The following is a 23,257-nucleotide window of genomic DNA, read 5'->3' as shown; positions in this document are numbered from 1 at the left end:
TATGGCGTTGCAGGCGAAGGAGATCGCATTCCTGGATTTTCTTGCCGGCTCCTGGGAATCCTCCGTCCAGCATACCCATGCGCTGTCTTGTCGAAACGGCGCCAGGCGTAGCTTGCGGCGTCGCCTGAAGCGTAGCTGAACTGGCCGTGTAGCTTGCGGCTTAGGCGGCATGATGGAAAAGTGTCGTGCCGTCGTATCCAATTAATGCGGCAGACGGGCACTGCGCGGATGTGGCGCAGGCGGCTGCACTGTGTACCTCGGTAATACGCGGTCTATAGTGAGACATGTCAAAGGCTGCCCAGCGTGCCGCGGCGGCAAAGCACGCCTCAACCACCCGCATTGAATGCGGTGGGTGGGCGAGTCTCCCAGCGGAAGACCCGCGCCCGCGCCCGCCCCTGCGGGACACGTGGCGCCTCCGGACCCCCCCCCCCCCGGTGGTATGTTGGTTCTACGCACGTGGGAGGTCCGGATGGACGCGAGAGGTCCCGGACCCCTATGGGGGGTCCACGGCCTCAGCTGTTGGCTCGGAGCTTCCCCTCCTCAGGGACACGTGGCGTCACCGGACCCGTCCCAGAGCGGGGAGCGGGTCCGGGGCCGTTGGCCCGGTGAGGAAAGAGCCTGACTCATGGGGGCTGGCTGCTCCGCCCCTCATCGCGTAGTTATGGATGACTACGCGAGTCCTGCCTTGCTGCAGTAAGAGTGGGTATCCCTGCTACAGGGTACCGAAAAGTGGGGACTTGTATATTAGGAAGATCTAGTGAGTCTGCATACAAAATCTGAAAAAGAAAAGAAAAAAAACAATAGATACAAATGAGTCTGTGTGCATGTATTAACTACAATAAATCTAGTGAATCTGGGAAACACGTATTACTGCAGATGGAAAAAAAAAGTGAAACTTACAACAAGTAGAAGAATGCAACCCCTCACAGAATTTTTCTTGTTGATTTTTATAGCTGCATCCTTCAGCTGATTCACCACAAACTCACACCAGTTCAACTTCTTCACAGCTGAGAGGTCGACTAAAGCAGGGTAACATCGAGGGCTTATTGCCAAGCTAGTCGGTGGGCACAAGAATGTTGAAATAGCTATCATCAGCTAGCCTCTCATGTAATCTTCGTCTGCAGTCTTGCTTTTTTTCAGCATCTCCATTATTTGTTCAATCTTTGGTGCTGATCCTTGAATGGTGTCATACTTGCTCTGTATGAAGTTTTTTTGCCTCAACATCAAGCTCATACATCACCTTCCCCCCTTTATTTGGCAAATTGAAAATGCGAGCAACCGAATCTGGTGTGACGGGAATTCTACCACGTCCTAGAAACACTACTCTGAAGTTTCAGGATCAAAACACTCAACAAAAAGCCAGTTTGCGAACTCAGCTGGTATTGTGGAGCATGGGATGTTAAGTAGTCCACCAAAATTGATATCACGTATCATCTTGCGCTGGGTTCACTCATGTATACATCTAGTTTGACGAGTCTAGCGGGTGATGCTCTGTTCCTTGGAACCTTCACATAAATAGATAATGTTTTAATGTTTGTGAGAGACATATTCAGTGAACTTTGTCCCCCCCTAAAAGTGAAAATAATGCATGAATATGACTACTAATGAAAAGGTTGAGAGACATGTTCAGTAGAATTTGCCAAATCTAATGAACAAAAAAGCCTCTGCTGAAAAGTATTTTGCCTAATGAAACACATCAATATGACTCATGCCTTTGCTGAAAAGGTATTTTGCCTAATGAAATTAATGAATATGCCTCCTGCTGAAAAAAAAAGTACTGAATTGGTATTGAGTAATCACAGAACTGCTTGCGCATCAAACTTAAGAAAGATGCTGGGAAAAATACAAGTGATGATAGTTGTATACTACCTAGTACTTTGCATGATTCAGAAAATCATATTATTGCCTAAGTTGGGATCATGTTATTGCCTAATGGGGAGATTATTTTTGCCTAATCAAAGTGCCTAAAAATGGATACTGCTGATAAAAACAACATGAAAACAGAAAATGCGAGGGGCATACAGCGTCAGATGATGGCGCGCGACCTTGTTTCTCCCTTGGCATTGTGATTGCCTTGGAAAAATAAGAGTTCCCTAGGGGTTCTGTACTTTACAAAGGAAAAGGGGGTTAGTAGCTGCATCTATGATTTATTTTTAAAAACATAATATACAGATATGTGAATCATACAGACATGATATGCAGATATGTGAATCATACAGATATGAAGAACAAATGTAGCTGCGTCTATGATTTCTTTTCATCAACATCACAAAACACACAACCGCTACAAAGGGAAGGCCTGATTCAGGTGAGAATATCTACCTAATCCCGAACCTACACAACTGGATCCCCCCCCCTCCCTGTACCCTGAAAAAAGCCCCCATGCCAATTGCCACTCATTCGCCTATCTGATTCTACTAGATCCCCTCCTCCTACAGGAATCTAATAAAAAATGTTGCATCATGAACTTGATTCCTATCTAAGCAAAAAAAAATAGAGTCAAACTTGATTCCTATCTGATTATGAACTTGATGATTTTCAGATGGGGCAAGGGGCACACGCATTTGCCTGACTCTGAACCAGCACAAACTGGCCTAGATCTCCCCCAAAAAAAGCCCCCACACCAAAATGTTACTCTGTGGATGACATCCACCAACAAAAAATAGAGGTGAACTCCATCCCCACCCCAAAAGCCCTCCCCTGATCTTATCCCCGACACCAGATGCTGCTATATCCCGTGGATGCGCTCACCTATCTGATCTACACTTCCACAACTTCATGGACCCCTTGCAGAAAAATCAAATGCAAAAACAGAGACGACACCACGCTCCTCCGCTCCATCCCCTACCAAAATGCTACAGATCAGAGATGAAAAAAAATCGCTAAGGAGAGATGCTCCCCCCTGATTCTAATGAGTCTCCTCCCCGCGCGGATTCCCATTTGCTTGGCTTGATAATCTCCACCAAAAACAGCCACGCAACCCCCCAAAAAATTGCATCGTCGTGAAATCGAAAATGATGCGACGATAGCTGAAGAACAAGAGGGAACTGACCTGAGATTTGTCTCCGATTGAGAATCCTGTTGATTCCCCGCTGAGGATCCGAGCTTGCTCTGCGATGGGTAGGTGAATCGAGCGGTGATTCGAGAGGATAGAGGGGATAGAGAGGAACCCTAGACAGAGAATGAGAAGACGAAATGACCGGCGCGAGACCCGATGTTTTGAATAAAATTCCTCGCCGGTTGTATAAGGTGGGGCCAGCCTGTCAGGGGCACGTGTGGCGCGCGCGATGCGTGATCGTTGGATGGCGACTGGGCGGTGGATTGAACCGGCCGTCCGAGTGGACGAAAAAACAACCGGCCGGTATGAAGTCATTACCTTAGTTTTTACTAGTTCCAAAAAAAATTAGGATAAGCTGCCATTTTTTGGTTTTTAATGGTGAAGAGTTAAGCCACATCAAGCGTCACCGGAAAATGTTAAAATTTTCACGGTAAAAAACCTCCGCCAGTAGTGCTAGTGCAGCACTGCGCATAAAAGGGAAAATTAGCCGCTGGATACTATTAAAAAGTGTCTTTTGCTCCAGGTCACTAAAAAATTATGACTTTTCTGGGACACATTAAAATTTTATGGTAATTTGCTACGAGACACTAGATCACTTATAATATTCAATTTTAATAAAAGGCTACTAGAACTGACTCATCTACCCTTCCCTATCTTCTTCCTGGGCTTATTGCTTGACTCAATTCCATCTCCCACCGGCCGATTCGACCTTCCCTATCTTCTTCCTGGGCTTATTGCTTGACTCAATTCCATCTCCCACCGGCCGATTCGACGGTAGCATGAAGGAACCCCCTCCGGAATCGAGCGACGCGGCCGTCAGGTTCAGGCTCCACTGCAGGAATCGAGCGCCACGGCCGCCGGGAGCAGGCTCCACTGCCGGAATCGAGCGCTGCGGCCGCCGGGAGCAGACCCCACTGTTGGGATCGAGCGCCACGGCAAACTCGAGCGGGCGCCGCATGGAGGGTCGTGGGCAGACCTCCAGCGGCCAATCCCCTCTCCCCAAAACCTCTCCGCTTCATTCGTGAACTGCGCGTGCGTGTGTCGCTGGACGCCGCGCCGTGCCCCGTGCGTGCGTGTGCATCCGAGGAGGAGGAGGCCGGGGGAGTCTTACCGGCCGATCCATCGATTCATCGATGGCGAAGGGCGGGCTGAGCAAGCTGCGGTGCATGATCCGGAGGTGGCACTCGTCCAGTTGCATCGCGCCGTCGTCGCCCGGCGAGGAGGAGGTCGGCGGCGGCGGCGAGCGCGGGCCCGGCGCGTCGTTCCACGGCGCGGACGAGGTGCCAAGGGCCTGCACCCGGTCTACGTCGGCAAGTTGTGCCGTCGTTACCTCATCCCCGAGGAGCCCATGGGCCACCCGCTGTTCCAGTCCCTCGTCCACCGCGCCGCCGACGGCGCCGAGGCCGGCTGCACCGTCGTCGGCTGCGAGCTCCTCTGGATGGCCCTGTCCTCCTCACTCGCGCCGGTGCTAGCCGAGCCCTCCCGCGCCCGCGGATGGGCTCGAGCTGCGGTCAGGGCTGGCTGCGGTGCGCGAGAGCGCCGGCCATGGCAGCGGCAAGGGTATACTTGTCCTATATGATTGTTTTGTGACTCATTTGGTTAGAAAATACTATTATATACACTATAGTGTCCGGTAGCAAACTACCATAGAATTTTAATGTGTCTCAGTAAAATCATAATTTTTTAGTGGTCTAGAGAAAAAAAACACTTTTTAACGGGTCCAGCGGCCAATTTTCCCCGCATAAAATAGAGAGCCGTTTGTTCACCTTTTTCACATTCAAACTCCGCACATCTCACCACTGGTCAGCGCGGAGCGCTTGAGCCACCGGCCCACCGCCCACTAGACCCTGTCCCCAATCACCCAGCCATCTCAGCCAATCTTTGCAAGGCAAGGCAAGGCCGCCGCCGCCGCCGAAGCCGCCGCCGCGATGGGGATGCTCAGCGCCAAGTCCGACTACGAGTGTCTCCGCGACGCCCGCATCTCCGAGAACATGGTAAGGCGCAAGCATCTTCCGCAGGTGGCCAGATCCGATCTCCACCGGACGAGGAATTTCTTGCGGCGCCACTGATTCTTAGCGCGTGTGGTGTGCAGGCCCGAATGGAGATGCTCGGCCTGCTCCGCTGCGCGGGGGAGCTCAGCGACATCGCCTCCAGCCACCGCGCGGCCGGGAGCGCTACCCCCCGGAATCGGAAGCCCCCCAGGCCGCGGGGAGCGATGAGCATGATGACCCCGCTCCGCCGCTCCAGCCGCCTCGCCGCCGCGACGCCGACTGGATCCACGTCGACGAACCGCCGCTCCGCCCGGTTGAACGGGCAGTCTGTTCAGCACAAGGCGCTGCCTCCCAAAGGTCGTCTGCCGAATTTGCTGCTCTTCCCTGGATTCTGGCCGTGCTGTATGCGACTGGATTGGAAACGACTCAAACAAGTTTCTTTTGTCGTCTTGTAGGAGCTTTGAGTAAGTTGGCGGCGGCAGCGGCGGAGGAGGCAGACGATGACGATGAGGAGGAGAATCTGGAGTTGGTGGTGGACAAGAAGAGGGTGCCGGCGCTGCAGGAGAGACGATGCGACAGCAAGGGAAGGGGAGGCGTGTACGACTCTGTTCTTGGGATCTGCTGCCATTTCTGCAGGTACACTGGCAAGTTCGCACCATTGCGAACATGTAGTTGGTCGCGTTTATGACCGGTTTTGTGCTCTGTTCGCGTTATTGCGCGGGATTAGAGTCTTTGTGCAAGTAGTTGAGAAAACTCATTCTTCTGTGACCGAAGGCAGAAGAAATTGTGCAGCGAGGAGGACTGCAAGCGCTGCGGGAAAGGTGATCTGAAGCAGCCGTGCTTAGGTAAAAAAGAATCCGTGAACATATCTCCTTTCTTTTCCCCAATCGTGTCATCATGTATTCTTGTCTGATCATGGTCAATACTGTTGTAAATTTTAACAGGAAAGACGGAGTGTTCATCTTGTCATTCTTCGAATGGGATACTCTGCCGTGCTTGCCTGAAAGTTAGGTACGGCGAAGGTAAGTGAACTCGCTCAACGTTGTCAACAAATGCCATGGTTGAACTTGGGCTGTTTGTATCATGCTCAATGTTGTCAAGAAATGCCATTGTTCTTGGTGGATTTTTATTGGCCTGCTAGCTGAACTTTGAACTGCTTTAGCAGAGATGGAAGAGGTGAGGAAGAACAAGAATTGGATGTGCCCTCACTGCATTGAGGAGAAGGGTATCAAGAAGTTCTGGATATGCAACAGGTGAGCTTCCCCAACCTCGTTCAACCAGAGATTCAGAGGCCTGGAATGGCGCTGTCAAGATATGTTGGATTTTTCATGGAGAAAATATCTCCCATTGCTTACTTGGTAGCCTTTGGTCATACAACATTGCAGCTCCTTATGCCTGAAGAAGAGGAAGATACCACCAACTGGGATTGCCATATACAATGGTAATTCTGTTTCCACTGCTTTTAAATATGTGTGACAAATGTTGTGCCTCCTTTTCACTTTCTTTGTCATTGCAACAGCAAGGGAACAAGGATACGAGTCAGTTGCGCACCTTCTCATGGACAGGCTGAAGCGACAAGCATTCTGACAATGACTGGTTTTCACATGTTCAATGCTTCAGTGATTTAGTGACGATGGTTGCGACTGTAGATGTTTTCTGGCAGTTAATCCTGTTACGACAAGTGTCTCTGTTGAAATGGTACACTTTTGCGCCCAGGAATGTGAAATTAGGAGCTCTACCACTAGAAGTGTTTGCTGAAATGGTACACTTTTGCGTCCAAGGAGCTAGAAATTCTGTCACTGAGATGTTTCAGAGATCAGACAGTCACAATGGGCATTGTGATGGGCCAATGTCAACTTGTCTATTTATCGTATCCGTGTTGTGTACTTGTGTTGAGGAATAGAACAAGGACGAGCCGTGACTTGCTTACACCGTGATTTGGACGATAAAACGAAGTCAATGCTGCTGCTTGCTTAGACCGTGACTTGATGACAGTTGTCATTTTACGGTATCTGTCATAGATCCAGCTATATGGTATCAGTATAATTTTTCAACTGGTCTTGAATTATATGGCCAGTTCATGTCTTCAACAATTGTAACTTTCCCTGTTTTAGAGGTATTGGGAGGTCGAGCCACCAAAACAAACTCCCAGCTAAGCTATGATGAGCTGGAAGTGAAAAAAAAAGGCATAAATATCTGTTTCATTTTAACATTTTATAGCCACGCATGGATTTTTCTAAGCGTGATTCCAGCGGGGGGATCTATATATTAAATTGTTTATTTTTTCTTGGCCGAATAAAGTTGCTTGCATAATGAAATCTCAGTAAATACGTACTAATAAGCAAATTGTTCATTCTTCACTATGCAAGCTCTCTGGAACTTTAGTTGGGCCAAACTTGGCCTAGTTTACTAAACTGGGCCGGCCCGGAGCCCGACGAATACGCATAGTTGGGCAACTTGATTTCTCAAATTTTTGGACCTCTGCAAGCGATGCACCGCCGTCTCGCCACCGCGGCCGCCGCGCCGGCGCTCCGGCGGCTCTCGCACCACAGAGCGCCTCCCCGGCATGACCCAAAGCTCGCCTTCCTCCGCTCCGAGATCGACGACCTTTCCCTCTCGTCATCCCATAAACCACGATCACGACCTCCACCTAGCGACCAATGCCAAGTGACAGAGAAGCCAAGAAGCGGTCTTGCTCAGGCCGGAGGCGCACCAGCCGCAGTGGACATAGCGCATCCGTGGCCGGAGTGGGTCGCGCTGATGGAGCTCCTCCTCCGGAGGGGCCACGTCGATCCCTCCGCCTTCGCCGCCAGCTCGCCGTCTTCTAAGGACGCCAACGCTGTCCGCACCGCCTGCCTCCGTTTTGGGCGCGAGCGGCCTGAGCTCATCAGGTGAAGTGGCCTATCTCAGAGGAATCTTGCTGGGGTGGAGTTCGTGGCCTGGGTTGGTTGGTGTGCGGGTTGAGGCCATTGTCTCTGTTGGGGCCACTTGGGGGCTATGGTTTTAGCTGCACGCGAGGTGTTTGTGGAAATGTAATAGCTATTTGCGTCGCCTCCTTTCTTCGTCAGGAACTCCGGTGGTGCATGCAAGGTGGTTTATTACCATATTGGCACACATTTTGGCAGTTTTTGCAGCATTTTGGCTCACAACGTGTGCCCCTAAGCTATGTTACATTGATCATGCGCACTTCAGTAGCAACTTTTAGGAGCAAAGCTGCCTTAATAGTGTCATTTTTGGGTTAGTAACCAGGGAAAGCATATGGTGCACAAATTATCAGACTATCAGTATAGTCATGTGTGCAATTACAAGACATGGTTTCAGCTTGCAAAGTAGTACTGTTATAATTTCTTTTGCGAGTCCCATCTTTCAACTAAAGGACTTAAATGGATGCACTACAGCTAAAGTTGAAAGCCTTTTGTTGCAGGTATATATCAAGATGGGATATTCAGGTCGCCTTGCGATGTGGTTGCCCCAGCATTGACAGGAAGGTTGTAAATTCTGGGAAGCGATTGCGGGCTTATGTAGGCCTTGATGAAGGAGAGGTAATTACATGGAACTATTTATTGAAAATTTATCTTGTTGCAGCACGTTTTTCTTTTCTCATCAATTTAAAAAGTACCTTGCACTTTAAATATTCATGGAATTGTCATTTTTGTCCTTCAACTTTGCCCCGATGCTCAAATTCGTCCCTCAGCTTAAACCAACCTTTCCAGTGTTTGGGGTCAATTTCACCCCTCCAGCCCTCCTCCGACAAGTCTAGTCAGCAATGAGTCACTAGGTTTTATGTTGGCCATGTACAAATGTAAAAGGGGTCGTCTACTCTCCTTAATCCTCCCCATGCTTGTTTGTCTCTTGCCCCCTCTGTCACCTTCCTGCATAGGAGATGCTTGCCTGGCCATTTTAGCTGATCTGCCATGTTAACATGCACAACAAATCCATCATGAGTGCTAGTAAAGAATTTTAAGTCATTTTCTTTTACCATGTCACATATACATGTGGTTTATGAAATTTGCTCCAAGAATATATGAACTGATAAAAAATCTTGTCAATTCATGTCTGCTGGTGAGGCAGATTTGTCCGTTCAAATCACAGGGTAGGCTAATAACATGGCATGCCACAGTAGATAAGGGACATATCTGAGCCCAAAAGAAAAGTTGGAGGACTAGAATGGTTGGTCTGATAGGACAAATTTGAGCCTTTGGGCAAAGTTGGGGGATGAAAATGGTTATTAGGCCTATTTGGAGTATAAACAAAAATTCTTGGGTAGGATCTACGTGTCGATACCAGAATTAGACACACAAAAAGGCCTAGAAAACTAAGCACATGTACAAGTTATTAGGCACGAGTAATGATAATATAACTGTATGTGATCTTAATATGTTTGTTTTTCAATTGCATGCTTGAAATAGTTGACTGCAAAAATTTGTTGTGAAGGAATAAAACGGATCACCTATTCGAACTCATCAGTAACCCTTCTTTCACTAAAATCCATCGCACACTGGTGATAGCATGTATAAAATATTTGCAATATGGATTTTACACTTTCCATTTTTGAGAGGTAGTCAATGAAATTAATCAATGATCATATCTCTTTGTGACAAGAGGGAAAAGTTCACTTGGCCTGCTGCTGATGCAGTCTGGTTTCCCAAACCCATTGGATCAGTACTTTCATCTATGCTTAAAAGTTTGAGTGCTTTAATTCTGTGACATTAATTTATGTAGCATCAGCTTACCCTGACAGGTTTGCAGTCAATGCAATTTAAGAGGAAGTTGTGAGAGGGCATATGTAAAGGCTCGGAAAGAAGAAGTTGGAAGGACTGTGGATGTTATGCGCATCCTTTTGACTTATGGTCTTGATGTTATTACTGACAATGTAGAGAACAGAGCATGCCTAAACAAAACTGTTAAGGAATCAATAAAGAGCCTACTAAACGAGGTTGTTGAGGTCGATTCTAGGGGACCTGGTTCCAGCACCACTAAATCTGCACAGTGCAAAGGTCAATCAGCTTTACCCCGGAAGCAGGGTGATTGGAATTGTCCCAAGTATGTTTGGAAAGCTAATATTTGTGTTCTATAAGACTATAACCTATCCACTCCGTCGCAATGCCTTTCAATTGATTTCAGATGTGACTTCCTGAACTTCGCGAAGAATATCAAATGTTTGCGCTGTGATGGAGAATTCCAAGAGAGGTATCAGTTGCTGCATGAAGACCAAGAGCATCTACCTCTCAAAAAGGGTGATTGGATATGCAAAAAGTGAGCTTTCTTAGCTCCAGGATTTACTGCAATTACTTTTTCTTTCTCTCCTGTACTGACCTTACATTTTTAGGTGCAATTTTTTGAATTTTGCAAAGAATACAAGATGCTTGCAATGCCATGAGAAACCAACAAACCGTTTGCTCAATCCAGGAGAATGGGAATGTGTATCGTGAGTGCCTATTTCCACTATGCTATTATATCTGCTTATCCATTGAGTTGTTTTGGTGCCTACCACCAGTATGAGCTTATAATCAGAAAAAAAAAGTTTGAAATGTGTGACTATCTTTTCCCTACCATGATGTTAACTTTAGTTCTTGTCAGAATATGGAAGATAACTATATGCTAAATGTTCAATAACAGGTGTAACTATGTGAACTTCAAGAGGAATGCATTCTGCTTGAAATGTTGTTGGAAAAGACCAAAATCTCTGAACAGTCAAGATAGTATTGAATCACATCATGATTTGGAGCATAGTAGGAATCCCTCTATTTCATTTGTTCAAGATGGCGTCCAATCAAAGAATTGGCAAATTCCACAGAAGAATGCTCCACAATCTGACGAAGATTCAGATTTCTGGAGTGCAGACAGTGAAGGTGATGACAGCAGGGCTAACGTTTTGCTCCCGCTACAGGACTACAAATTCCTTGAGAGTTTTCCCATTGCTCGTGGCAAGACTGCTACTGCGCAAGATCCTCTTGCAAGGGAGAAATGGAAGGATGAAATGTCCAGGAGGAACAAAGGCCTACTAATAAAGGAATCACGAGAATGCAGTCGACCTTTTAGGTCCGTTCGTCTTCCTAGAAGCATGGAGCTGGTTGACTCTGATGATGATATCGCCTCATGGTTTTCGGGCGGAGCTAATAAAATATGGAGAAGGCATAACCAAATTTTGTAATGTGTGTGATTTGTAGATGCCCCTGTGTAAAATTTGCATCTTTAAGAGTTACTAAAATTCAGGCAAAAATAGTAAAAAGTAAAAGCTCACTCGAGACTACCATTGATGTTTTGGAGTTCTGTTATGTGCTGCCCAGTCGCATGCTATGATTTTGCTAGGGGTCTTTGTGTGTGATTGAGCTGCAGAGTGCCATTTTCTTGTTTCGCTGGATTGCTGCTTAGTGCATCTGCAATAGCAATAGTAACTGGCATTTGGAATGATGACCGTGGATCGGGCCTTTGGGTAGGCGTCGTCCAGGGTTTTGAGGTGGCACAGGTCTCGGAAGCAGCATCCCAGCCCAGGCGGCGCCAGATGATCTTAGCACGAGGACAGCGTAGAAGCAAATGAGATTGATCCTCCACAGCGCCACAGTATGCGCAGAGGTTCAATTCAGTAATGTTGCGGCGCATGAGCTAGGCTGCAGTGGGTAGCCGATCAACATTCGACCAAATGCTCGGGGAGAACTCATCTAAAGGACATTGCTGCGTATGCCATTGGTAGAAAAACCGTGACGAGAAGGGAACGAGCTGCGTCGTCCCAATGCCACGACGATCGGAACATCCAGGGAGGGGTTGTACATCAGCAAGGTTAGAAAAAAAGCTATAGCAACAGAGTACAAGGTTACCTCGGGTGTAGAAAAAGTCAACCTCGGAGCTAAGGAAGTGGATGGTCAATAGTATTTTTTGGATGATATGCCACTCTAGTTCATTTTCTATCCCAAATTATTTACTCAGAATGTCATCCTTTCATTTTATTAACTTTTTGGATGAATCTAATAAGCCAAAATATATATAACTCACATCCCTACTCGGAGCTCAACCTCAGCATCACCCGACCTTGAGTCAAAAACCATGATGTGTTGGGTCGCCGGCGGGAGTACAAGGCCGGGAACAGCTCAGTTAGGGGCTGGTGACCAATCCAGCGATCAAACCAAACGCTGTCCATCTTGCCATCGCCTGGGTGCACGTGCACCTTGGTACAGGTCTGAATTCAGGCAGTAATTGGCGTAAAGCAGACCAAATAGCAGTATCTAAATAATGTGCATCACCAAAATCATGACCAGCCCCGGACCCATAGCAATGATGGAACCATTTCTGCCAATTGGTGATAGGATCCTGCAAGAGCTTGGAAAGGAATTCAGACATGAGGCCGCAACATATAATTTTGGTGTTTGACATGTGGGGTCTAAGGTGTTTCGAGGAATCAACGCTTGTCTACCTAGATCAAACTTGACTACTTGACGCATAGTGTACAAGGAACTAGATCCTCCAAGAATCCAAGTCATCTCCTTCACAGATCAGGAGTGGCACTGGGTTGTTTATCATGTTATTTACTAGTAGTGGTTAATGGGTAGAAACTTTGCTGAAAATAGACAAAATTCTCATTCGAGGGGAAGGCTGACAGGTTGGAGCAAACTGTCCTCTTAAACTTTTTGAATAAATGTCCTCTTAAACTGCTCCACTCATTCTTCGCCTCTCTCTCTCTCTCTCTCGTGTGCCGCCCCCTTCCAGTTGTATTCCTTTTTCCTTTCTGGAGCAGTTCCCTTTCTGGAGCTGCTCCGGGCGTGCTCTCACTTCTTCATTTTCCTCTCGGCCACCCTTGGAATTGGAAGACGACCTCACGCGGGGCTTCGAATATTCCTTGTCTTCTCGGCTCGGTTAGGCACCAACACCGCCCTTCGGCTCCAGTACGCGTCCTCCTCTCCTCCCATCTCAAGAAATCGCCGTTGCAGCAAGTGAAGCTGGAGGAAGCGGAGGGGCTCGCGATGGGGTCCGAGGGACCGTCGGCTCCGGTCGTCGGTGAGTACTACCAGTCTCTGTTCATCGTTTCTCCCGAGGTTACTTGTTGTATATAGTGGGATTGTTTGTTACTCGGGCTGCTGATTCAAGTGAAGAGGTGGGATCTGTGTGCCAGTCGTGCCTTTTTGGATTCCTGATCGGATTTGGGCGTGCTTGAGCAAGGGAGGAGGGAGCTGAGCGGTATTGGGCTCAGGGTCACCTGGGGTTGCTGGGTGAACCCGATCCGGCAATGCCTCTGATTCATGCCATGTGAAGTTTGCCTTGGCCGCAAGCCCGCAACTTTAGGTGGTGCAAGGTTACCATTTCTATCTCCGTGTGGTGGAAAAAACTATTGCGCAAACTATAGGTTCTTGGGACAAGGATTTTACTTTGGGTTGGGATTGTAGTGCGACAGTGGAATGTTGGGGTAAATTTAGCATCTCCCTGTAGTTGCTGGTGAGGCCCAATTGACCATTCCTTCTAAATATGATCATTATGATGTGTGTTTGGTTGATACTTGGAAGGCTTGTTTCTTCATGGATAAGTAAGAAGGTTCAATTCCTTGATTATTGGTCCAACTCTAGATGGGTGGGTTGGCTCAGGGTTTGGAGGGGGGCCACATCATTTTTGTTGAGCAGTCACACTCATCTTTTCTTGGAAATCATTGCTCATGGAATGGCTTTGTAGTCTGAGATTATTTTTTTATTTGTAAAAGTTTCTGAACAGTTGAATCATATATTCATTTGGGTACTTGTAACGTGTAATCCATTAAGCCATAAGTGCAATCTGTTAATTGTCACCGAATTTGGGACCATTTGTATAGTAATCTTGCGATAATAAATCCTTATGAGTCTACACTAATGGTTTCGGAATGAGTTACGGTTAGCCATTTCTGACCAGCATGCCCCTGATAACCAAATGACAATTCTCCAAATTCTAAAGGAATGAAGTTGAAAGTTACTACTAACGGTTTTCTTAACATTTAGTAAATAGGATCCATCTGTAAAATTTTCTTCCATGTGGCTTGGAGGCCTTCTTGGCAGTGATGCCCGATTCCAATATTGTGCTTTATCTACTTGCTAGTCCTACTCTTAACTGACATATCATTTTCCTTCATTTTTGGTTTGCCATTCCTTGATGGAAATTGCACCAATCCGCAACTCACCATGATCAATCGGTTTTCCTAAACCTAGCACATATTGAGTTGATCTGTGGCCTTAGTCCCTTACGTAGAAGTGCCTCTATGTGATCTTGCTCAAAGATTTACAGATGGTATCCACTTTTGCTTGCCAACAGTGATAGATAGACATTCACTAGCAGTGGATTGTTGAACATACTAGGAGGACAAGTATAGTGACATAGCATGAATGCATCTTGCTGTAGGGTTGTTGATTTGGTGTCTTCATTCTTCAATTAAAGTGATCAAAGTAATTCAAAATTGTGTGTGCGCATGCTTTCGTAGGAGGAGGTGGGGTGATCTATTCAATGGTCCTAGTTTATAGTCTTCTTTTAAACCAGTATCACAATTTCACAAGTATACTTACTAGCTGATAATTATCAAGCATGAGTCCTATCAAAATTAGCTCCATGCCATGTGTTCATGGTTGACCTAGACTTCCATTACTCTTGTCTTGACAACATAGTCCTTGATAGTATCTCATCATAATCTGTCAGCCCGCTATGGCCGACCAAAGGCATCTGGCATCGCTGCTGAGAGATGACAGCAATATTGCTTTCACAGATTACATAATTAGAGTTGAAATATGTTTAGCAGCCTTTTATGTGGCTTATTTGGCATGTTTAAATTCATTCTCCACTCAAAGCCCCACTGCCCCCAACTACTTTGTTTCAGATGGCTTATGAAGCATCAAGTGTCAAAATAATTGTTGGAAGTCTGAGATTATTCAATGTGGATGCACTCATAAGTTGATTGGGAACTATATGTTCGGCCCTTCATCTTCATTTTAGAGTAGCTAGAAATTCTATTTTACTTAAAAATAACTATCTGCCACCCTTTTATAATCTGACAAAAAACTTTCTATGTTGCCCCAAATGTAAATTGGTATTTGTGATACTAAATTTAGTCATTTGGCTCTCACTCTCACAAAATGGTTCCTTCGAAATATAGTGGGGGAAAAGAAAGAAGGGATATTTTCTAGCTTTAGTGCCTCCACAAGTACAGATAATGTTTCTTGTGGTTTATTAAAGTTACGGCTATTGGCCATTCAGCCTTCTTGTGCATCAATAGTTCACCATTGTTTTCTTTGTGTATTTATGGCACCATTCCTAAAGGTATGAATATGATATTCCATACATAAAACAGGCCCAGTATAATGAATTGATACTTCAATTCTTGCCAGTCTCTAATTTTAAAGAAATATACAGTATGAATTGTTTTGGAAACTGGCATAGTTCCTAAAAATGTATTGGAATTTGCTCTTCTGCACATAAAGCAGGCTTGGGACTTGCCTTATACCTGGCATTCCTTTATAGAAATTGGCATATGGATTGTTCTGGAAATTTAAAGTCTCATGGGTAGCTGACGATATTCCAGTAAATTACGAAACTTATTTCATCCATAAGAATGATGAAATTTTGATTCAGAATATCCGCTAAGCAAGTTTTTAGTCGCCTAATAATAATTTAGTTCATACTTTGTTGTACTATGTTTTCTGCAGTTCCCAGAAACTTCAGGCTGCTAGAAGAACTAGAACGTGGTGAGAAGGGCATTGGTGATGGGACAGTGAGCTACGGGATGGATGATGCTGATGACATTTATATGCGGTCCTGGACAGGAACTATCATTGGCCCTCCCAATGTATGCTGCATAAATACCCATAACTGGATACATACATATTACATTTGCTTTATTGTGCTCAAAGCTGAGGACTTACTGTATTTTTTTTGCAGACTGTTCACGAGGGACGAATCTATCAATTAAAGCTTTTCTGTGATACAGATTATCCAGATAAACCACCAACTGTTCGATTTCAGACTCGAATCAATATGACATGTGTGAACAAAGAAACTGGATTGGTACTCACGCATTTATTTTCATATATGCCAACCTATGAGGCTGTTTTTAATGATGTTAGGCCTAGTACTTAACTAGTAACGTTTCTAGGTTGAACCAAGTCTATTTCCTATGCTTGGAAACTGGCAAAGGGAACATACAATGGAGGACATCCTAACCAGCTTAAAAAGGGAGATGTCGACTCCTCAGAATCGCAGGCTGCACCAGCCTCAAGAAGGTTTTTTTTTTCCTTTTCATTGCTTCAGTAGCTGATACGTGACAATGCTACTGAACTTAGCTACATGAAGGGATCTGCCTTGAATATCTGAAATCCTTGTCAAGAGTAGCTTGTGTTTAGCCGCAACATAGTTCACTTGTCAAGCCAGCAGCTGGCAGCAAGGCCAAAAACAGGAATCTAATGTTCATGGTCATAAGCAATCTTCTTCATTATGCACTGTAATCAATATTATTTAGTTATGGAAACCTGCGGGGTAAATTTATGAGGTTACGTGTTTGCGACAATTCTCTATAAATTGCCCCTGATTTCTTAATTTTCGTTTCTTCTCTGCAGGTAATGAAGACCAAAGAGTAGAGCAGAAAGGGCTGCCTCATAGATGTGTCATCATGTAACAGATGTGCATTGCAATGTACAGCTTGAGTTGAGTAGCATGACTGCATGGGATGCAGAAGTGAGGAACCTTCTCAGGAAATCGTGTAATTTGTCCAAACTGCGCAAGAGTTGCAATAAAGTATCGAGGACTCTGTTGATTTGCCTGCGCACCATGTAACATGTTACCCCATTCAGGTTCAGTGAAGGACAATGAGCTTCACATCGCTCATTCTGCCTGTTTGTAAACACTCTGTAGTATGTACCGTCGGGTTATCTGTCTAGGCCTGTTGTTTTATACAGGAACAGCGTATTGATAAATATCACAGCCTGATTGGTTGTTATTGCTCTTTCTACCCAATGTGACAATGTAGATTGTTTTTTGCCCGGTTTTCCTTAATAACCAATAGTTGTACGTCGTGATCTCATTTTCTAAGAAGTCAAACAATTTTAAATTTAATCAAATTTATACAAAATAATATTAACATTTATGTTACAAAACAAGTATTATTAGATTAATTATGTAATATATTTTTATAGTAAATCTATCTGAAGATATAAATGTTAGTAATTTTTCGTATAAATTTGGTCAAATTTTAAATTGTTTGACTTCTCGATAAGCGAGAGTTGCATTCTTTTGGGATGGAGGGAGTACATGAAATGGCCTGCCACTTTTTTTGATAATTGTACGCGCAACTATATTAAAATTTAAAGAAAATATACATGAATAGTACATTCAAATATAGGCACGTACTAGAAGGATACAGAAGGGACAGCTGTCCAACCCAACTTAGGGCATGTTCGGCTAGTAGAATGAATAGTGCTCGGCTGGTAGAATGAATAGTATTATATGAGAGGGAATAAGTTGTAATATGCCAGCCGAGCACTGTTCAATATGACAGCCGAACAGACCCCACAAAGGATCCTTGACAAAGATAAAATTACAAATAAGTCCTTTGGGTCCTCCATGCTTGGCACTTGTTCTCTCATATGTGAAGTGGCAGTGATCCTGCCTTGGGTTCAGAAACAACCGTGGTCTAGCGCATGCCGAGAGAGTCAGTTTCATCGCTGCATGTAAAGCAGTAGAATTCAGACCAGCTGTTTGCATAAAGATCTGAAACCAATTTCAACCAACCATGTCCTTCATATATTATCCACAAACTTATCTCTGAAAAGCCGGATCTTCAGTGTGCGGTCTGCTTGTCCACATCGATCTAGAGGCTGCTGACATTTCAGCCTGAGAAAGCTCCTCTCGCGAAGGACATGGACGGGCAGGAGAACGGGAGGACGGCCGGTCGAAAAGGCGCCCCCGAAAGGCAAGGGAACATGTTGCCGTTCGGGCCAGAGGCCAACAGCACGGTCATCAGAAGAAAGCGAGATGCTCCGCTTCGGTGCTTCCCTACCCCATCATCTCACTCATCTCATCTCGCCTTGCAAGTTGCGAAGCTGACGGCACGTCCTGTCCTGTGGAATCATCGTCGCCGCTGTCGACTGTTCGTCGTCTGCTGTTCTTCTCTCGAGGGCCAGCCAACTCCGATGAGCACTTATCTTGTCACGACCCAGGAAAAAAAAGAAAAGAAAAAGAAAATCCCACGCCGGGCCCACACGTCAGCCTCTCCCTCTCCCTCTCCTCTGTTTCGCTCGGCGCCGCGCGCACGCGTCGCCCCGCCGCCGGCCATCCTCGTGAGTTGCGCCACGTGCCGGCCATCCTTGTGTCCCGTGCCGCCCCTTCACTCCTCCCTCGCCCCCTCTCCTTATTCGCGTCGAGCTCAGCCCCGTTCCCCCGCAAACCCTAGCCCCTCCTCCATTGTCGTCGCCGCCGAGCTTCCTCTCCGCGCCGCCTCACGCCACCGTCCGTCGGCGCCGCCGCGCACACGGTGTCCGCACCCACCGCGCGGCGCGCGCGCCGTGGCCGCGCCCCGCCGCGGGTCAAGGCCCTTGGTTGGCCTTGACTCGGGCCGGTGGGCCGCTGGCTAGCGGGCCCCACCCGTCAGCGCCTGCGGGTGTGGGAATTCGGGTGCACCTAGCGATTTCGGTTAGGGTTTCTTTAGGTTTATTTGAGCAGCAATCTTACAAAATCCATAGAAATTCATGTATAGCTCCAAAAATTGTGAAACTTGTTTTGTTGGATTCCTCTAGCTGATATATACTTAGGAAAAATATTTTTTTGCATGTTACTTTGTTGTAGATTTATCTATAGATTTATCTTGAAAAAGTGAGTTTATTGCTTAGTTATTTGTATACTGCTTGAAAAATGTCAAACCAAATTTTGTTAGACTCCTTGTTAGGTGTAGTTTTCAGTGGTGCACCTTGTTTACTTGGGTCCTTGCTGTGTATCAAAGTTTTAGTTCGTTTTCCTATACTTTATCTGAAAATGGTTTATTCTAGAACTTCTTGCTGGAAAGTGATAAAATGACAAAACCAGTTTTTTTAGTTTTTTTTCATGCCTAGTATCTATGATAATTTTCTTGGATTTGTTTAGTTTAGTTTGCATTCCTTTTCTGTTTTACCTTGTTTAGAGTGGCTGAAAACTGTTTTATTTATAATTACTTTTAGGAAAATGCTTTTACTGCAAAACCAATTTTCATGAGTTCTTTGTGATGTCCTCTGCATGCTCAAATTATTTCATGATTTATTCTTGTTGTTTAGTTCATTTATTAATTCATGCATCGCATTCATGCATTTTAGTGACCGAATCGTCGGAGAACGAACCCGTGGAACCCGCCGAGTCCGTGGAGCCTGAACCCGGAGTCCCGTTCGTGGTCGAGTCCGAAGTTCACCCAGGCAAGCAGCTAAGCATATTCCTTGCACCTATTTAATCTGATTTAGCTTAGCTATCTCACCGGGTAATGTTGGGTTATATTTATTATCTATGTATTGCATTTTTGTACCTACGTTGATGCACTAGCCTTCCTTGAATTGTTTGACCATGTCCTTGCCACATGTTAGTCAGCTATTAACTTAATTTGACTAGATGCTTAGTTTTGCTTAGAGTACTTATATTGCTCGCTAGAAAGGAATGGTTTGGATTATCACACTTACCTGTTTATCCTTGATCGCACTTGAGCTGGGGCAAGTAGAGTTTGGTAGTATCGAGATTCGAGCGGAATGGTAGGGCCTCGAGAATGAAATCACATGGGCATAGTCCGCTTGGATCGATTAAGGACCGAGTGGATGCCATCGGCCTTGAGCATCTTTCCGTGCTACCACATATCCAATATAATGGAACGGATGAGCCAATTACCTTCTTTGACTTGATCATTGGGGCCCGGTCTCAGATGCGTGGCCAACGGGCTATGCAGGGAGGCTTAGCAAGTCCCCGAGTGGAATTATGTGTAGGAAAATTTAGAGATGTCCTCGGTGGAAATAAGTCTCCACACGCAAGCTGGGCGTACCCTCAACGGTTGAGCCTTGTTGGGAACGGCTGACGTGAGTACCCCCTTGCCCAGCGTGATCGGTTGGGTGAGTCGCATGGTCCTCGCGTCGTGTGGGTAAAGTAGTACACCCTTGCAAGGTTATAATCAATTCGAATTGCCGCGCTCTCGGATATGAGCAAGCTCTTGGTTCGCCGAATTCCTCTTAGAGAGTTTCGGTATTGTTGGTTTTGGAATCATGTCTTGTCAATGATCTACTGGCTGTTATGTTACTCTCTTAATCAACTAAAAGTGTTTGGGTTGTGCAAGATTAATTAATTTTGATAAGTGTTAGTGTAGAGAGTTAGTGCTTGTGCAATAATTACTTAACCTTAAAGTTTTAATTGAGCATTCGCATGATCCTTGTATATGTAATCGCGTAAGTCTTGCGAGTACCTTTTGTACTCAGGTTGCTTTCTAAACCTAGTTGCAGGTGAGCCCGAAGTGGTGTTCGGCCATTTCTACCCCGCTGATCCAAACGCGGGGGAAGAATAGGTCGTGGTGGCTGTAGTGATGTCCTTGAGGAAGGCATCATTACTTTAGTAAGTGCTTATCGTATCTAAGCTTCGCGAGAGCATGTAAATATAATAAACTTTATGTTTCTGTTTAATATGACTTTCGTGAGCCCAAGGCTTGTAAGAGAAGTTTGAAACCCACCTATGTTAAACTTGTAATATTAAGCTGTGAACTCTGATAATATAAAACTGCTCTTTGTGGATTTTTGGCGATGTATTCGATTGTAAACGGTATGTACATATGCTGATTCTGGGCGTATGTTGGAGCGCATACCGGGACTACCGGATTTGATATTATTTTGGATGAATGACGTGTCGGTTATTCGTGTCACTAGATGTGGGATAACACGTGGCACGCGCTCTGGCAAGCACGTGTTAACTCTCATCTGGATGATAATGACCGGCGGTTCGTTTAAAATAGTATCAAATTGGACGGTTCTCACATATCTTCCGCACAGAGCGACTGGATTTGGAGAGCTTAAGCTCACGTTACTGCAGTAATAATAGAGTTCAGATGTAACACACGAGCTCTTGCTCGGCACTAATTCTGGATTCAGCCGTCAGCTCGTATAGAGGCATACAGCAAGTAGCAATCAACGTCCTCAGATCCCTTTCAAGCAGTCAAAATTCAGAAACTACAGTATTTGGTCCGTTCAGTCGGAAAGGGACCATTGATTTGACCCAAAAGAAATCACTGGCAGGCCCAGGATGTAACCACTGAAGATCGATGAGTACGTGTCGTTGTGTCAAGTACAAATCCCAACAAGCTCAAAGTAAAATCAGCAAAAGCACCCCAGTTCATCTTTTTCAGAAGGCACTAGCAGCAGTACCTTCACCTTTGCCGCATCATCCCAAAAGCTAGCCATCCTCACCTTTCATGGGACAAACTACGGCCCTGTTTGGTTCTAAATTTTTTTCAGAAGTCCCTATCACATCAAAAAGAATCTTACTATTTTATAATATTAAATAAAATATGTTTATAAATGTTTTTTGACAGCTGAGTGCTTTTTCGCGAGACGAATCTAATGAGCCTAATTAATTCATAATTTGCTACAGTGATGCTACAGTAACCATTCGCATTTCTATTTTTCCTTTTCCTCGTAAGGAAGAATTCTAGAAGAAGTTGATGTGTTTTAGTAATATCATTCTACATGTTTATTCAACGACAATGGGATGGGTGTGGTAGATAAAAACCATAGTAAAACACATGGGGAATTTGCTCGCCCATTGAAGAATTTCGGGTAGTTCAGAAGGAAAACGCCATGCTTATGTTCCGTGAAGTCAAGGATCCAACCAAAGGTGGTTAGGCAGGTTTGAAGAAAGAAGGATCTAACTGAAATTCACTCGTTTTAAGAGAGTATTCCATTTTCCCACTTTACAATACTACCAGAACTCCAGAAGATTCTTGGTGTAGTGGTCAACAGAGGCACAAAAACAATGTCAAAATCACGGTCCTTCATCTGTAACCCTGATGTGTTGGGTCATATTCTGACAATTACGTGTTCAACGTTTAGCAAGCCGTCTGGGAGGCTGCCACTGTGACCCTGATATCCAAGTGGGTAAACACCTCCAAACCATCCTTAACCAGTCAGAAACTACACTACTGGTCAGTTAAGGATTTTTTTAGAGCAAATACTGGTCAGTTAAGTTGGAGAGGGAGCGTTGACCCAAAAGAAATCACTGACAGGTGCGTGATGTAACTGCTGAAAATCAGTAGTACAAATCCCACAAAGGCTGTGTTTAGATGCGAAAAGTTTGCGAAAAGTGAAGCTGAAAAGCACTGTAGCACTTTTCATTTGTATGTGGTAAATATTGTCTTACCATAGGCTAACTAGGCTCAAAAGATTTATCTCGCAACGTACATTCAAACTGTGCAATAAGTTGTTTTGTTTACCCACATTTAGTGTTCTATACATGCGTCATTTGCTATATTTAATGTTTCGATGTGACGGAAAGTTTGGAAAGTTCGGAGAAAACACAGCCAAAGTTCGGAAAACAAGCAAAATCTCTCCACTCCATCTTTTTCAGAAGCCACTAGCACCAGCATTCCCCTTCACCTCTGCCGGACTGTTCAGTAATCTCCATCCCAAAAGTCATTATCACTAATTCTTCAAAAAAAAGTCATTATCACTGCCTTTCACGGATCAAGCTACTGTTCCATGCTAGAGCGTGTTTGAGACTTTGACACAGGCCGTTGTGGCATGCTGGAAAAGAGTGACCTCTGTCGCTCTCAGCTTAGCCTGCGAGAGTCGCCTTTATTTGGACAACAACATCCTCGCCGCTCGGTGGCCGGCCTGTGAAAGGACAGGACGTACACATGCGTACATGTCACATTGACAGATGCTTTTCTCATCTTTTTTTTTTACTTTCACATTTTCTTTATAAGATTTTGCTTTCATATTTGAACGGTGATTGCCGCCAGATGCTTTTCGTGACGGCATGTGTTTTCCTCCGATCCCTTCTGGTCAATTTGAAGCTTCTACCATCTGAGTTCTATCTAACACGAGTGTGACGACACCCGGAGACATTTTGAATGGTGTGTGCTTGATTAAGGGTAACAACAGGTGGCGGCGAAAAGCAAATGTTCAAAGAGTCGTGCATCTGTTTACATTTACTTGTTTTCTTGCACCATAAGGAGGAATATAATTCTAGAAGACGTTGATATCATCCTTTGACTCCTTGTACAGTT

General features: G+C 45.3%; 2 protein-coding genes and 1 pseudogene across 3 annotated transcripts; all 3 read left to right on the top strand.

The window, feature by feature from the left end:
• The first annotated feature begins 3,930 nt into the window (after window positions 1-3,930).
• LOC120650005 lies at window positions 3,931-4,762 on the top strand (annotated as a pseudogene).
• An 81-nt stretch (window positions 4,763-4,843) lies between these two features.
• On the top strand, window positions 4,844-6,980 carry LOC120650004 (cell division cycle-associated protein 7-like). 2 transcript variants are annotated; one of them, XM_039926959.1, is made up of 8 exons: window positions 4,844-5,052; window positions 5,151-5,406; window positions 5,505-5,685; window positions 5,824-5,894; window positions 5,994-6,071; window positions 6,215-6,302; window positions 6,435-6,490; window positions 6,569-6,980. In XM_039926959.1, the coding sequence occupies exons 1-8, from the start codon at window positions 4,987-4,989 to the stop codon at window positions 6,634-6,636; spliced, it is 864 nt and encodes a 287-aa protein (XP_039782893.1). In that variant the 5' UTR covers window positions 4,844-4,986; the 3' UTR covers window positions 6,637-6,980. The 2 variants fall into 2 exon arrangements, with proteins under 2 accessions (XP_039782893.1, XP_039782894.1); XM_039926960.1 differs by having other exon boundaries at window positions 4,850-5,052; window positions 5,163-5,406.
• A 544-nt stretch (window positions 6,981-7,524) lies between these two features.
• LOC120647691 lies at window positions 7,525-16,996 on the top strand. Its single transcript, XM_039924555.1, has 11 exons — window positions 7,525-7,940; window positions 8,474-8,591; window positions 9,791-10,092; window positions 10,174-10,305; window positions 10,379-10,477; window positions 10,669-11,200; window positions 12,615-13,041; window positions 15,699-15,838; window positions 15,931-16,056; window positions 16,145-16,271; window positions 16,605-16,996. Exons 1-11 carry the CDS (start codon window positions 7,540-7,542, stop codon window positions 16,661-16,663), a joined length of 2,463 nt encoding a protein of 820 aa, XP_039780489.1. The 5' UTR covers window positions 7,525-7,539; the 3' UTR covers window positions 16,664-16,996.
• Window positions 16,997-23,257: the final 6,261 nt, after the last annotated feature.

This window comes from Panicum virgatum, chromosome 9K (assembly GCF_016808335.1).
Source record: "Panicum virgatum strain AP13 chromosome 9K, P.virgatum_v5, whole genome shotgun sequence".
In the NCBI taxonomy this organism is placed as follows: Eukaryota; Viridiplantae; Streptophyta; class Magnoliopsida; order Poales; family Poaceae; genus Panicum; species Panicum virgatum.
Note: the sequence above shows the minus strand (reverse complement) of the source record. Positions and strands in the feature narration are given on the sequence as shown.

Bases quoted from the DNA above. Each gene is read 5' to 3' on its own strand.
- LOC120650004 (XM_039926959.1), top strand. From the start codon at position 4,987: ATGGGGATGCTCAGCGCCAAGTCCGACTACGAGTGTCTCCGCGACGCC. The intron at 5,407-5,504 runs GTCGTCTGCCGA...GTCGTCTTGTAG, and splicing joins CAAGGCGCTGCCTCCCAAAG to GAGCTTTGAGTAAGTTGGCG. The intron at 6,491-6,568 runs GTAATTCTGTTT...TCATTGCAACAG, and splicing joins TGGGATTGCCATATACAATG to CAAGGGAACAAGGATACGAG.
- LOC120647691 (XM_039924555.1), top strand. From the start codon at position 7,540: ATGCACCGCCGTCTCGCCACCGCGGCCGCCGCGCCGGCGCTCCGGCGG. The intron at 13,042-15,698 runs GTGAGTACTACC...TGTTTTCTGCAG, and splicing joins ACCGTCGGCTCCGGTCGTCG to TTCCCAGAAACTTCAGGCTG. The intron at 16,057-16,144 runs GTACTCACGCAT...TAACGTTTCTAG, and splicing joins TGAACAAAGAAACTGGATTG to GTTGAACCAAGTCTATTTCC.